This window comes from Hemicordylus capensis, chromosome 1 (assembly GCF_027244095.1).
Source record: "Hemicordylus capensis ecotype Gifberg chromosome 1, rHemCap1.1.pri, whole genome shotgun sequence".
NCBI classification, from domain to species: Eukaryota; Metazoa; Chordata; class Lepidosauria; order Squamata; family Cordylidae; genus Hemicordylus; species Hemicordylus capensis.
Genome location: NC_069657.1, coordinates 72,210,236 through 72,226,680, shown reverse-complemented (window position 1 = coordinate 72,226,680; position 16,445 = coordinate 72,210,236). Strand labels below are relative to the sequence as shown.

At 44.1% G+C, this 16,445-nt stretch overlaps 2 protein-coding genes across 8 annotated transcripts in view; one reads left to right on the top strand and one right to left on the bottom strand.

The window, feature by feature from the left end:
- Positions 1-1,103, bottom strand: part of LOC128339694 (transmembrane protein 151B-like) — a 65,517-nt gene extending 64,414 nt beyond the window's left edge. The window contains exon 1 of the mRNA XM_053284009.1: positions 1,027-1,103. Coding sequence (XP_053139984.1) covers positions 1,027-1,089 — 63 coding nt within the window. The 5' untranslated portion in view covers positions 1,090-1,103. The remainder of the gene's footprint in view (positions 1-1,026) is intronic.
- Positions 1-16,445, top strand: part of RPAP1 (RNA polymerase II associated protein 1) — an 84,407-nt gene that overhangs the window by 8,672 nt on the left and 59,290 nt on the right. The window contains exons 2-5 of one of the 7 annotated variants that reach the window (XM_053284002.1): positions 1,008-1,238; positions 4,099-4,330; positions 7,059-7,201; positions 7,380-7,472. In XM_053284002.1, the coding sequence (XP_053139977.1) occupies positions 4,144-4,330; positions 7,059-7,201; positions 7,380-7,472 (423 nt within the window). In that variant the 5' untranslated portion in view covers positions 1,008-1,238; positions 4,099-4,143. The other 6 variants (XM_053284004.1, XM_053284003.1, XM_053284001.1 and 3 more) reach the window with 6 other exon arrangements.

Genomic DNA, 16,445 nt, shown 5'->3' with positions numbered 1-16,445 from the left:
GGGAAGCAGGCTATGTCAACTGTTGCTAAGTCATAAGTTGGCCTTTATGAGCTTTCCAAAGCCCGAGGGACTGTTGATTCATACTAATCATTACAAGCACATTACAAAATTTGTCAGTTGCAGTTATAATTGAGGATATTTTTTTTAAAAAAAAGAGGCAGAGGAGGAAGAATTTATAATGAGAAAATGGCTAGGGCCACGGTAACTTCAAAATTGAGGAATATTGCAAGAAGGTTATATGACTTCAGAGACACCTACCATAAAATGGAAACAAAAGTGATTAGGTAGTTTAAGGCTTTGTACCCCACACATATTATTGGGGTAATGAAACTGAGTAGGCAGGAAATATATACTTGATCATTATCCCCTACCAGTGCGAATTTTAACTGAAGATATTTCCAGGCAAATTTTTTGTTTGTGTGTTGAAAGAGTATAAATAAGAATTCCAGATCAACCTTCAGTCCAACCACCTGATGGAATTTATCATATCCTTAATTATAGAAGAACACATTGGAAACTAGAGAGGCTTTTATGTCTATTTTTTTTTGTAATCACAAGAGTCCTGTTCAGTTCTGTAATCTGCCCACCAAAAAAAAGAGCTGCAAAAAACTGTAAGACCCTCTCATATGAAGAAAATCCCTATTAAGATGTTCTCTTTAATGAACTTATTCTCAGATTCAGACACCAGCACCTCAGTTTGTTGGATAAATTGCTCTCTGTAGCCTCCACAAAGTGGTCCCAGATGCAGACTCTCCATGAAGGGTTTTTGGAAACAAAAACGATACAAGAAAAGTCCCTGGCTCACTCTCTAGCAACCCAGATAGGTTCTTCTGATGAACTACTATCTGTAGCTCCCCAACAGAAGAAGCCCAAGATTCACAAACCCCAGCTGCCTATAAACTACTTCTTGTAGCCAAAAAATGGTGCAAAAAGACCTACATTTAGCCCCTGCACAACTGATTTCTGTAGCCAAAACCCTAACACCCACCATTCCTCTCTCCACCCAGCAACAGAACCTGTGCCAACCTGACGCCAGCAGCGGCTGTAAACAACGTGGTCGCACGTGGGAGCTAGAGACTCGCGAGACATCCGGGCTCTGACCAAATTCCAATCCACACCGCCTCCTTCCCCTCCCTTCTCACGACGTCACGGTAGGGCAGTTCCTGTATTTCTTCTCTACTACGTACGTTCTCGGCGACTGGGGAGGAGCGAGCGGTAGCTGATTGAGGAGAGCCCGGGTGAGCCCCATCTCCCGCGCACTCCGACCGCCACCCGCTGCCGCTGCACGAGAAGCAGGCCTGGGAACCGCGCTGCGGCTGCTAGAAAGTGGGGAGGAGCAAGCCGTAGCTGACAGTGACCGTCAGCGCGGAAGCCCAGAGCCGCGTGCGGCGCCTTCATTAGTCGGCGTGTAAACACATCCCTCTCGTCCAGGCTTAATTCCAGATCGCCGTTTCTCGAGACTTAAGCTGTATTTTTTGATAAGGTGGTTTAATTGTGTCCCAGCCTTTGGGCTCCCTCTCGTCAACAAATACACGGGCCTCCCAGGATGCCCTCTCTACTTAACATGAAATTGAGTCATGGATAAAGTTGATAATGGGGAATATTGAAGGATTTGCACTCTCGTGTTAATGCCTGAGAACAAAGTAAATGTTTCTGTGTCTTGTGTACCTGGCACGTGTGTTAAGCATTTGCCTCTTTAGATCATGTGAAGGGGGGGCGGTCTAATGTACAGTTTCTATGGGGTTTTTTAAAGGTGCCAATGTTGCATAATGAACAGATGCATCTTTGAACACATGAAACTGCCTTATACCGAGTCAGATTATTGGTTCCTCTGGGTCAGTATTGTCTACTCTGCCTGACAGGAGCTCACAGGGTTCAGAAAAGGGTCTTCCTAGCCTTCCCAGGAGATTCCAGGGACTGGTCCTTGGGGTCCTTTGCATGCCGAGCGGGTGCTCTGCCACTGAACTATGGGCCTTACAACAGATGACTTTTGTATTGTGTTATCTGGGTGTCTATAGCCAAGTACAAAGTGCTGTGTCAAAAGCTACTCTTAGAGTGATCCATCCATTACTGGAAGACTGTGGGAACTGCTTTCTTTCTTCTTGTTCAGGTCCTGTGCCATTCTGGAAATGTCTGCAGAGAGGGACCGTGTTGTTTGGCTGACTGATTATGAGAGAACTGATTATGCTACTGAGCCAGTATGAAGTAGTAGATAGAGCACTGGACTTGGACTATGGAGACCTGAACTTGAATTCCTAGTCAGTCTCATGAAGCTATTTTGGATGACCATAGGTAGCATAATATACTTCACAGGGCTGTGAGGATGAGGGTTGTGAGAATGAGAAGAGCTATCCCTGGAAAAAGGATAACAGTAAAAATGAATTGCATTTATACAAACTGGTGTGACACGAAGCTTGGCCACGATGAAATAGCTTCTATTACTGCTTCCCGTATTATTTTAATTAGATCTAACTCTGATTCCAATTAGAGAAAACCTTTCCCCTTCATTGACATATCTCTTGCCATAGTATCTGTTGTTTCTTCTAGACTGAAGAAGTTGGAGAACATAGGAAACTGCCATATATTGAGTCAGACCATTGGTCCATCTAGCTCAGTATTGTCTGCACAGACTGGCAGTGGCTTTTCCAAGGTTGCAGGCAGAAATCTCTCTCAGCCCTATCTTCGATGCCAGGGAGGGAATTTGGAACCTAGATGCTCTTCCCAGAGCGGCTTCATCCCCTAAGGGGAATATCTTATACTGCTCACATGTATTCTCCCATTCAAATGCAACCTGGGCAAACCCTGCTTAGCTAAGGGGACTAGTCATGCTTGCTACCACTAGACCAGCTCTTCTCCCTCCCAAATTGGGAGAAACCTGAGTTGTAAAAATGATGGACATTGCAGATATCTTAGTTCTGCTTTGTGGTACTCCACACCCAGTGTACGTTGTTCTGACATAAGGGTTATCTTTTATGTTTGTTGGATATTCTGAGTTACGGATCTAACGTTAAAATAAAAGACCTCTAGACTTTCTAGGTGACAGTAAATATATAACGTGTATAAGCTTTCTGCATACTTCACTGACTGACTTTCTCTGTTGCATGACCCTTGGGAACTTGTTTGTGGAAGAAAAAAGGGCTTTTGCAGGGAGGGCAGAGAAGCAAAAATTGCTTCTCCATTCCTCTTGCTGTGTGCTGGACTGCGTGGCAAGCCTTCAGCACAGTTAGTCTTGTGACTCATAAGGCTGTAGAGAATGTCGGCCACTTTGTTCTGCAGGTGATCTGACAGATCACTCTGGAAGGTCAGGCAAGGCTCTTTCACCTTTAACTTGCACAGTGGCTTTTTAAGATGAAGGCAGTGATTGCCACTGGGACAGAGGAAGCCACTAGAGGGAAACTGGAAAACTATTTTGATTAAAAGTAAGCAAAAAGAGCATCATAGCACAAATGAGAACAGTACTATGAGCTGTTTATTTATTTTATTTATTGTTAAATTTATATACTGCCTTTTATTCAAACAATCCCAAGGCGGTAATAAATGTTGTCATTTATGCTATGATGCTCTTTGAAGCCCTTTTCTCTATGAAATAAAATACTGGGTTTCAGAAGCCCTGTAGTGCTGCTGCACACATCAAAGGTAGACTAATCAGCTGAAATAAGCAATGAAAGGTGCTTGTGCTCTGAAGTGCAGAAGAATGGAAGAAGGAATACTTTAGAACAGCAGTCATATCAAAGGCAGGTGGATCGCAGGGGGCGTGTTCTGCCTCTTTCCTGAAATAGCAATCTTGGTAACAATGACTATTTTTTCCTCTTCTGGCAAGATAACATATTTACAAGAAATATGTACAGCAATAATTTTGCTTATGGTTCTTGTTCCTAGTGCTTATGCATTTGGCACCTTGCCTGGTTGAAAAGGCCAGGTGACTGTTCATTGGCACCTCTGGACTAGGTAGTAAAGAGAAACTTCTTGGGACTTTTGTGTTACTTTGAATTGGATGGAAATTGATTGTGTGTCTGTGTACAGACACATACAAAATCCTCTAAAGCTTGACTTTCGAAGCGCTTTTTAAATTTTTTCTTTTCTCTGTATTTATATCAGGAACCCATTGATGCCCCAGAAGAAGACAGTGAGAGTAAAGGGAAAATGCTGTCAAGACCCAAGCCTGGGGAGTCGGAGGCAGATTTGTTGAGATTCCAGAATCAGTTTCTAGCAGCAAAAGCTTCCCCAGCAGTGAAGATCATAAAGAAAGCGGATAAGAGAAGAGGGGATGAGGGGAGTGGAGATGAGAGATCCTCACTGCAGTACAACAGAGATGTGGTGACAATGGATGGCAAGTTTATTTGAAATGTCTTTATTTTATATTGAAGGTCACAATAATAATAATAAAATTATCTGTGAATTGACAAGTATGTTTTCATAGCATTCTGACTGTAGTTCTGCCCTTACCTAGTACAATACAGTCCCATCATGTGACTTAATTCAGGCTATAAAGCCACCTAATGGCACAGTGGGGAAATGACTTGAGTAGCAAGCCAGAGGTTGCCAGTTTGAATCCCTGCTAGTATGTTTCCCAGACTATGAGAAACACCTATATTGGGCAGCAGCAATATAGGAAGATGCTGAAAGGCATCATCTCATACTACGCAGGAGATGGCAATGGGAACCCCCTCCTGTACTCTACCAAAGACCACCACAGGGTTCTTTGGTCGTGAGGAGTCGACACTGACTTCATGGCACAATGTTATAATTCAAGAACACTTATATTACATTAGACCCCACCTGTGTTATCTGATAGTGTGGTCAGCCTTGGGTTGTCATTGCACCTTCTCCGCTTAAGCTGTTATCTTCCCTAGATGAAAGATCTTGATAGAAATAAATCTCATGTTTCCCACACTGGAAACTGAACCATTCTCTTGCTTTTCTGGCAACTAACTTCTCTGTTCTAAGTAACATAAACTTTGCTGTAAAGTTGCATGGACTGTTAGTTTAATGGTGGTATAATGTTTCACTAAGCAAATAATCAGTGGGGGTATCTGGGAACTAATAATCTAACCACATTTCAGGAAGATTTAGGATTATTGCTGCTTCTGTTTTCTGAAATCTAGGGCTGCATCATTATGGTTTGTCCATAATGCAGTACAACAGAGTACTTTTGCATTGATAACCCTGGGGTATGAAAATGGAGGGTCAAACTCAGACAAAGAATATATTATATGGAGTGTCAAATTGATCAGGGCTCTATTCTTGTTGGTGTCCATTTGGGCAACCAATTTGTGAGTTTCAACACTGCCAGATACCTAAACCAGATCACCATGCCAAAATATTGCAGAGCTCTGATACAGGCACGATGCAATGCCTTGCAATCAGCAGTCCTGGAAGGGAGATAACAAAGAATGTACTTGTCTCTGCAAATTGAAAGATATTGAAACAATGGCTCATGTACTCCTTTATTGTCAATTTTACTGAGAGATACTGCGTAAACATATAACCCATTTTATTAGCTGCCATCCAAGTTGTACAGATTCTTTTGATCTTGATTATATTTTAACTGACCAGAATGACCTGGGATCTATAATGTGACTGTTTAATAGCCAGTAAAATCCACCAGGAGTTCATTAAGAATCATTATTAATTGATCTTTAACTATGTCCTTAACTACCGTATCACAAAGGTTATGTAGGTTATGTAAGTTTTTTTGTTGGGCTTCTGTTTGTAAATTGTGCTGGTCTGTGATCGTAATAAAGGAATTGAATTGAAATGTGTGAATTTCAAACTTTCTGCAAGTTCTGTTCTCAAGGTCATCTAGCTTGTCTCTAAGATGATCTTTTTTTATTTTCTTTTTTGAACTGCCACTCGGTGTTTTTAATGTAAGTTGAGGGTTTCAATGAAAGAAATAGAATGAATGAAAGCAACATTAGAGCCAGCGTGGTGTAGTGGCTAGAGTGCTGGACTAGGTCCGGGGAGACCCGAGTTCAAATCCCCATTCAGCCATGATACTAGCTGGGTGACTCTGGGCCAATCACCTCTTTCTCAGCCTAACCTACTTCACAGGGTTGTTGTGAGGAGAAATCTAAGTATGTAGTACACAGCTTTGGGCTCCTTGGAGGAAGAGTGGGATATAAAATGTAAATAAATAAATAAATAAATAAAATTAGTGGTATCCTCTGTTTCTTCCACTCTTCCTGTCAGTATCCAGGATTGAACTGAGTATTGCTCTCTGCTCTGTCATCTTCCTGGATGACTTTTAGGTGAGCAAAAATGTGTTCATATTTATCCTCTTGCCTGTTGAGGCAGCTGCTTCAGATTCTGTTTGCATAGGATCTGTAACTGCTGCTATTTTAGGTGCCACATCAGCGCTAAGACTAGGCTGCAATCCAGCAGCTTTTCAAAAAGTCTTTTAGCAATTTACTCACAGTTTATTCACAATTGCCTTAGGTTTTCTACAAGTGGGACCCACCATTTGATTGGATCCAATGGACTACTTATTGCAAATGAATATAGACTGTGCTGGTGGGTCTGAGCAAAAGGCCTAAGAAGTCATCTTAACTGATGACATCATCACTTCCCCCCCATGTTTACTTCTGTATCTACAGCAGAATGTTCTTCATGTGGTTCACTCAGTCTAACACTCTTGTCTCTTTAACATGTATCTGCTTGAATTGTTCATGTGCATCTGAGGCCTCTGTATCTGTTTGCACATACTTCATAATCCCCAAGTTCAGTCTGCTGTCAGACGCTATTTGATGTGACAGTTAATGATTTAAAATGATAACACGTCAAATCACTTATGACAGCAGGCTGAATTTAGAGATTAATCATGACATGTTCCAGCATTGCCTGTTTTGCCCTGATTCTTCCCTCCTATCAACCTATATATATTACTTAACTAAAAGAGCCAGAATTCTGTCTCTCTTTGTGTGTCTAATTTAACAATGACTTTGTGCCCCTTTTGTCAAGATGGCAGTTACTGAGTCTCTGTAATTTCCTTTCTGTTTCCCTGGAAGAGGATAAACTCCAGCTAAAGTTCTGCATATGTTTTCTTTTCTCTGCTTTCTCAGGCTTTCCTGATGTTCTTCCAGCTCTGATTCCAGCTCCTCCAAAGAAAACCAAGTTCAAAAGTGCCCATGTTCACTTTGAGGATCCAGAGGAGCGGTTGGATCGTGGTGACCAACACATCACAGCGGTCTTCAGCAAAATCATTGTGCGTCTTATTTGTTAGTAATTCATAATTCAGAATCCTGGGGTAATGATTGAGAAGTGATGAAGCCAGCGATGTATGCACTAAGAATAAATAAATAAAGTTATCTGCCAAAGTAATCTAAACCTCTGAACTATGCAAAGATGCCCATGTTTGCTCATTTTCTCTTTATCTGTGGTAGGAACGTGACACAAGCACTGCCAGTGTGACTATGCCAGTGTACACTCAAGATCCATTCCCCAGAGTCTTTCACAGATCTGAAATAAAAACTGAGGTAAGAAAAGAAGCTTTATATTTACAAGGTACTTCTCCACCTTCTGATTTTTGGTGGTCCCTCAGCCAATTAAAGTGCCAGAAGAAAGTGTCAAGGCCTTCAGTGCATTGCATAGAAGATTTAGCAAAACAGGCACAGTTAAAATCACATCTATTAAGGTTAGTACTAGCGAACCTCGCACAGAGCATCTGTGTGCTCTTTGAGGCTGGCGGTTATCTCCCCCCCCGCCCTTCTGCTCCAACCTCTGCTTCCGGGCCCAGCCGCCTCTCCTCCCCACCGCCGCTTCTGCCCCCGCACTTTCTTTCCCCCCTCCTGGGCCTTGCCTCCACGGCTGGACTAGGCCCGCTACGGCGGCGACCAATCCTCCTAGGTGCGCCTCAGCCAATCAGGCGCATCCGCCGCCCAGCCAATCAGCTGGGCGCTGGGATGCACATTCCAAGGCACACCCAGGAGAATTAATATAATAGATTGTGGAGGAAAAGCTTACCAGAAGGATAGGGCAATGCTGGGTGATGAGGGAACAGGAAGGAAGGAACATGCTGAGTTGAGGTTGATTGGGCATTGGCTGGCCTAGTGGTTATATTTCTGGCTTGGGCTGTGAAGTCTGGGTGCACATACAGCTATGGTAGTTTCATTCAGAAGGCATGAGTAAGGGAATGTAAGAGGATACAAGTTAAGTGGGATAATTGTCTGATCAAGATTTCCTGACTCTCTGCCTGCTGCAAAAGGAGTAATGAGCACACAAGTAAAAGCGTCTCCACTGCAACAGTTAATGAAAGTATGGGATTTGCTCAGCTAAACCAACTAATTATATTTGGACAAGGGAGGGAAGGCAGTAGGAAGAGAGATTTGTTCATAAATGGTCCCCTTTTATTCATTATTAGAATGACAAAACTCAGGATAATGCACAACCATGTTATTAGGGGTGATTTAAGGCAAGGTTTTTTTGAAATGTAAAGTATTGTCTTCTTAAATTGTAAAAAAGCAGTATATAAATGCTTGTACTAGTAATAGTCTCAATTTAAAATAACTTATGTCATGACTTTTCTTTATTTTTCTTTTCCCTTTTTATTTATTTATTATCTATCATATATTTGTACTGCCTGATATATATATATATCTAGGTGGTGTACAAAATTTCAATATAATATAGAAATCACAGATTAAAAACCACAAAGCATAATAAAAACAATAGCATAAAACCATTGTTAAAACAAATTATTAAAATAACTAAAAGCCTGCAAGAACAGGTGAGTCTTAGGGTCTTCCTGAAAACAAATGGAAAAGAAGATGCTCTTATTTCAGTGGGGGCACATATTCCAAAGCCCTGGAGCAACCACAGAGAAAGCCCGGTCCTGAGTTACCACCAGACGAGCTGGCAGTAACCATAACTGGACAACTCCAGAAGAGCGTAACAGGCGCCAGGGTTCATGACAAAGAAGGGGCTCTCTTAAAAATCCTTGATTTCTTGACTTAAGATAAAAAGCTAAAAAGGAATTTAAATTGTGTTTTCTCTGTTGAGTTGCCTTTTCTCTCTCTCTCTCCCTCCTGCTTTTTTAATTGTTTTGCTCAAGTTTATTATACAGGTGGCCCTAGTTATTCGCAGGAGTTCTGTTCTTGCCAATAGGTGCGAATATGGGAACCACCATATTTTACATCATGTAAAGAAACTTTACCCCATAGGAATCCAGGGGTTAGGTTCCTACACACAAGAAAAGGGCTAAAAAAGCAGGGGGTGGATAATTTTTTTTAAAGGTACTGTACCTTCTCTCCAGATCTGGATAGTGGTTCCAACATTCATAATTAGTGGGTTCTGCACCTGCGCAGATCAGCTTTGGGAAGAATTCGTTAGCTCCTCGTGATGCCAACCGCCCACTGCACGTGAGTGCAGTACCCTCTAGTGGCAGTTATGCGTCTCTGTATTCAGTTTCTTTCTGACCGCCATAGCGATCAGTACTTGGAGACTGTTTGCTCCTCGTGAAAAGTTTGGTATTGGTTTTAAAGACTTTTTGAACTTCTGGTTACGGACTCTGACATTTCTTACGGATTACCCTCGGTTTTGGCATTAATTTGGATTCGGCTTTGTACTTCTGGAACGGACTTGACTACTCTTTCTTAATCCGACGGCTTTGTCCACGATCTCGGACCTCCCCCTTCGACCTAGGAACAGAATGACTACTGATTTCTCAAGATGAGTAGCTTGAACAAGCCTGGCAAGGTGAGTATATCCAGCAAGACTACTTTTAAACGCTGTACTAGTTGCTGTGGAAAGATCCCCTCAACAGATGGCCATACCCTCTGTTTGTTTTGCCTTGGGGAAATGCATGATACGAAGTCTTGCTCGGTCTGCGTTACTTTCAGTAAACAGACTCTTAAGAATTGGGCAGCTCGTCTTAAAGTTTACTTATTGGGAGATGCATTGCTGCCAAAAGCTGCTTCGAAGGCTATGACACCAGGTCCTGCGCCTGTAGCGCAGTCTAAAGACCTGGGAAATTCGAGGAAAATCTCGGTTTCTAACCCCTCGACATTGGCAGTCTCGGTTTCTAGATTTCATTAGAAATCTCAGTTTCTAACCCCTCGACATTGGCCACGACATCGAGGGCCACGATGCCAAGTGCTTCGGCTTTGGACCCCTCTTCTACATTTAAACGACCAGAGGATCGACGGTCCGGGCTGAAGAGAAAGCACAAAGACGCTTCGGAGCACAGTTCATCGTACCTCTTCAAAGCAACCTGTCCAACATCACAGCAAGGAACACCATCTCCTTGAACTTTGCCAGAGTTACCATCAAACTGGCAAGCCATGCCCAAGCATGGCACCATATAACATCAGACCATTGGGTCTTACGCATAGTGATGACGGACTATGCGCTGGAGTTCAAGGAGAACCCACCATTTCTGGGTGTGAAGTACACTCCAGAGACTCCTGTCTTGAGGGAGGAGCTGGGAAAGCTTTTGATGAAGGAGGCAATATCGTCGGTCCAGTGGGCTCTCAGCCAGTCAGGATTTTATTCCCGTTACTTCCAAACGCGATGGGGGCATAAGGCCAATCATGGATATCCGGGGCCTAAATCAGTACATCGCCGTACAGAAATTTAGGATGACAACGTTGCAAGCCATCCTTCCTCTTTTCCACGGGGAGAATTGGATTGCGACGCTCGACTTGAAGGATGTGTACTTTCATATAGGCATTCAGGAGAACCATCGCAAGTATCTCCGCTTCACCATGGGGAACAAAATTTATCAATACAACGTGCTACCCTTCGGCCTGGTCACCGCCCCATGGTTATTCACGAAGTGTGTTGCAGTGATAATAGCCTATCTCAGAACAAAAGGACTGTCCATTTATCCATATTTGGACGACTGGCTGTTGACGGCCAGTATGCGAGATCAACTGCTGGAGCATGTACACGTGGTAACGACCCTGCTGGACATCTGGGCGTGAACATCAATTGGGAAAAATCCTTTCTACAGCCAGCAAAGCGTCTTCAATATATCGGGGCTTTGTTAGACATGACAGACCAAAGGGCCTTTCTACCGAGAGAAAGGTTTTCACGCCTACAGACACGCATCCTCTTGTGTCAGAGGAATCCGGTGCAGAAAGCAAGGACTATACAGGTGATTCTCAGCCTGATGGCGTCCTGCACCACCACGGTCTTGTATGCAAGGCTACACATGCGCAAACTGCAGCTCTGGCTTCTGATAGCTTACAAGCCAAGGCTAGAGCCACAAGCCAAGTGAGTGATGCTTCCGGGGAAAGTGCTGGACTCGCTGACATCGTGGACAAAGGAATCGAACTGTCATGCCCTCGAGCTCCGACAGCGAGGAGGAAGGGGAAGCTGTCGGCTTTCCAGCCAAGTCAGGAATGTCTGAAGGGCAGAGCCCGGCTGTCAGCGTTCCTAAGACAGCTGCAGTAAATCCAGCTGATGATTTAGAACAGGCTCAGCAGCCTGAGTCAACAGAAAGCGCGAGGAACCAATCAGAGGGTGAACTAGACATTGGAACACCACTGACACCGCAACAACGCAGGTGTTCTAAACGCAGGACACAATTAGAAGCGGTTAGGAGGAGCAAACGGCTATTGTTGAAGGCTGACAAGCTGTGAATTCCTACCAGCTGGGAGCTCTCGGCTTGCTCCATAAATTACAGCTCCAAACTCCGACTCATTGCTGAGATTCAACGTTCGTCATTCAGCCGACAGCGTGCAGCCAAGCCAAGAACTTCCCTGGCCTTGGGCCAGACCTTGACACGAACATGCTCAACAGCGTACAATTCCAGACGCTGACGCCATCCGCCACAGTGACATCCGATGCATCGATGCAGGGCTGGGGTGCCCACCTACTACACCACAAGGTGCAGGGGCAGTGGACGCCGAAGGAGAGGATTCTACATATCAGTTTTTTAGAACTGCTGGCTGCGTACAAGGCCTTGATCACCTTCCAAGGGAAGCTCATGGGGCAAACTGTCCAGCTGCAGATGGACAATAGGACAGCCATTGCGTATGTCAACAAGCAAGGTGGGACGGTGTCCCGGTCATTGTGCAGCCTCAGTTGACAATTGTGGAATTGGTGCTGAAGCAGCACGAGTTGGAATTGAATCCTGTGATACTGGAGCAGTTATTCCAAGCTTGGGGCAGACCAAAGGTGGATCTGTTCACAACGTTCGAGAACACCAAGTGCAACCACTATTGCTCCAGGATGGGAGTCGGCCCTGATACGAAGGGAGATGCGTTTCAGTATCAGTAGAGCCAAGAACTGTTTTATGCCTATCCTCCAACTCCATTGCTGCCCAGGGTGGTGGCCAAACTTCTACAAGACAAGACTCAGGCGATAGTGATTGCCCCATGGTGGCCAAGGCAGCGATGGTACACGCAGCTACTCAGACTGTCCCTGGGCAGGTACAGGAGGCTGCCACTATGGAGAGATCTGATAACTCAAGACCAAGGAGAGGTGGTGCACCCGAACTTGCCCGTACTGAGCCTCATGGCGTGGAGGATCGGCTACTAAGGCGGATTCTCCTGAACACTCGTAAACTGTCTACAAGGTGTAGCTACCGGGCAAAGTGGCGCAGGTTTACGTTGCATGCTGCCTCCAGAGGCTTTGACCCCAAAGAAGCGAGTCTTAAGGCTGTTCTTCTATACCTGACAACTCTGAAGCAGACTGGCCTGGCAAATGTCTCTGTTAAAGGTACATATGGCAGCTATTTTGGCACACCATGATGGGTGGGATGGGAAGACAGTCTTCACCCATCCGAGGTGTAAGGATTTCCTGAGAGGCATCAGTAATTTATATCTGCTTGTTCGGCAGCCAGCTGAGAAGTGGAGTCTCTCCTTGGTGCTCTCGTCACTGACAGAACCAACTTTTGAACCATTGGCATCTGCGTCGATGAAACTCTTGACCCTAAAGACACTCTTTTTGGTGTCCATCACCATGGCCAGGCGGATGAGTGAACTACGTGTGCTCCGTATAGATGAGCCTTATACAAGGATTTATCCGGAACGAGTCATCATGCGCTTAGATCCCTAGTTCCGTCCAAAAATTGTTCTGGAGTTTCACCTAAATACTGAGATTGTTTTGCCAACCTTTTTTCAGGGAGCCTTCATCGGCTCTCGAGAGGGCGATGCATTCATTGGATGTTCGCCGAGCCCTTCTCTTCTATTTGAGGGCCACTAAGGATATTCGAAAGACACCCCAATTATTTATTGGCCTGCAGGGCAAGTGTCAGGGGTATTCGCCTACACGCTAAAAGTTATCTTTCTGGTTAGTAGAACTGATTAAGCTGGCATATGAGCAACAAGGGGTCAGCCCATCGACTGTAATCAGGGCACACTCCACTAGGGCTTACGCCACGTCTGCGGCGCATCTATCAGGCATCGGATTCACAGTTATCTGCACAGCAGCAACGTGATCGTCGCACCAGACGTTTGTTAAAACACTACGCCATAGCTCTGTGTACTGCTAGGGCTGCAGAATTTGGACGGGCGGTCCTTAAGAGGGTGTTACAGTGACTTGCAGTGCTTACCCGCCTCCTACTGGGTAGCTCGTAATTCACCCACTAATTATGAATGTTGGAACCACTATCCAGATAAACAGGTTGCTTACCTGTAACAGATGATCTGGTAGTGGTTCCATACATTCATAAAACCCGCCCGTCCTTCCCCGCTGCAAGAATAGCAAGCCACTGAATGCTATGCACATGCCACTATACCATCAAGACCTGGCTGCTATGTCGGCCATCGAGAAACTGAATACAGAGATGCCTAACCGCCACAGAGGGTACTGCAGTCACATGCAGTAGGTGGTTGGCATCGCGAGGAGCTAACAAATTCTTCCCGAAGCTGATCTGCGCAGGCGCAGAACCCACTGATTATGAATGTATGGAACCACTACCAGATCATCTGTTACAGGTAAGCAAACTGTTTTTATCTCTCTCCCCCCTCCCCCAATTCCTCTGATAAAGAGCCACAAAATGGCTCTGCACTGTAAAATGGCAGCCAGAAATGACGTTGGAAGTCATTTCTGGCCACTCAAAACCACGAATAGGTGGATTTTGTCTTTTTTTTAAAAAAAAACCATGGATAAAGAAACTTGGCCTCTAAGACCCATCGGTGGATATGCGACATCGCGGTTGTTGAAATCACAGATAATGAGGGCCACCTGCAACTGTAAAGTTTGTTATTAGGTATTGGACATAGTAATATTTCTGCTTTTCTATTTATAAAATTTCTAAAATATATTATTTATTTATTTTTTAAAAATAGAAGGAAAAAGTCTTCATTTAATAAAACAAACCAAGAATAAAGATTGAATACATCTCTTTAATTTTTTTTTTTTTAAACAAAACCATATGCTTTTAAAGGACATGTAAAATATATGCAGTACATCAGTATAAATGTAAATATAGTGGTACTTAAATTGCATGTGAGGGGGTGGTTTGAACACCACGTATACAAGTAGGAGAGATAGAATGGTTCACATAGAGGGGGAATGAGACATGCACAGTCATGTCCCTTATGGCACGATAGGTGGGGCCTGTCAAGTATCATCCAAACTGGCCCTATATCTCTTACATTTGATTTTTCCCCACAGTACTGGTGGACATTGAGCTTGTTTTTTGTTTTTGTTTTTTTAAGCCAATTTTTTTACTAGGTAACATTCCATGTTTTCAAGTTTGAAGCGGGGGAAACTTTACATACTACCAGTGAGAGGTAGCTTTGCATGATTAAATTTAAAGATGTTTAACATCTAAGAGATACAGTCTTAATCCTTCAAAACCCTTCCTGCAGGTTTTGCTTTATGTATATCTTCATTTCAATTTGTTCAGCTTATTAAGTTAGATATATATTTTTAGAGTTGACTGCCCTATATCCTTCTCCTTTATGAAAGATTGGCAACTCTGGAATGGTCTGGGTTTCTTCCTACTTCATGGGAGCCTATTTCTTGGCTTGCGATAGGTGCTTTTCTTAGGCTAAATGCAACCAGTATTCAGTAGTTCAGCACTGTTTGTGCCTGTCACTAGCTTCTTATGTTTTAACTAGAGAAACTACATCAGAATGCTTTTTGGCAACTGCTTTCGGCTCTCTGGTCTCTCCCATAAGCCTAGTTAGTGAAGCAATGGATCAGAAAGCAAAACAGGAGGAGGAGGAGGAGGAGAGAATGTGCAGGACTCTACATCCTGGAAAACAGTATGAGATATGTGGGCTGGAACATTCAGAGGGCTTCAGTGGAAACCAGTTTAAAAAGAAAAAGCATTTTTGGTACAATGCAAAGTTTCCTACTATAAATCTGCTAGTGCACATGATTGGTTTTTCTTTCTTTTCATTTTAAATATGAAAGGTAAAGTTTTTGCCTCTGTTTCATCACCAGATGGGAAACATAGGGCAGGATCTAGAGTTCCTCTTCTGCATGTTCAGTCTCCTGCAGCCTCAGCAGCTGCTTTAGCTCTTGCAGAGAATAGCTAAACTGCATCCAAAGAAACTCTTCTGCATGTGGAAGCCTCTTTTAGAAAGTGAGTGGCATGCATATAAGTTGTGCAACTTGGGGGTGCAGCAATTTCTTTTCTTTTGAGACTCTCACTGAATTCCTACCGTGAAGGTGAATTTGCCTCATGCAGTGTGTTTCATGGTTTCTTTATCAATAGTCAATAAGTCTGTTGACAGAGCCTGAGTGTAAATACCATGCAAATTTTAAAGAGCACTGGTTAGGCATCATTAATCCAATTTATTACTGTGAAATTCTTGCCCTATTACAGTCCCAACATCTTCAAAAATGGACTTTCTGAGACAGTGAAGTCTGTTTATCCTCAGAAATGCAAAGTACTCAGATAAGCAGACTCTCGGAATAATTGCAGGGAGTGAATTCCTGTGTGCACTGGGGTGGAACAAACTGACCAGAATTTACCTATATCCAGATGCTTCCCCCCTCCCCCACCCGCCTTGTCAGAGTGTACAAATCTTCTTCTTTCCTTTTTAACTTTTAACAGCAATGTAGCAAGCTCTTTAGCATGAAGGCAGGAGTGAGAGAAGACTCTGGGGCAGGAGAGGGCTTTGCAAATCTTGCCTTCTCCCCAGATGATCATGCTGTGCTTGATAGGAGTGTGGAGCATGCTCCCACATGATCAGTACTGCTCTGTGCAGTGCGGAGCAGGGCGGATCACTCTGAGGCTGGGACTCATTGTCCTGGCCTCCAGGTATCCCACAGTGCACCAAGCCCAGTGCAGTGGAGGATTCCCCCAGGGGACGGGTGCTCTAGGCCCCTGTCTCTGTGTCAGCTTGAGCGGCAAGCAGCCTGCACTGACACACACTCCCAGCAGTCCTTAACCTGGGCTAAGAGCCAAGCTTGGCCACCGGGTTTGGGGCCGCATCACCGCCGGGATCTGTGTGGGTCCCGGCGGTTCTCAAGGGCAGTCAAGCCTTGGCTTGGCTGCTCGTGAGAACAGTCTCTACAGTTTTTTCTTTCATTATAACTATCACTCA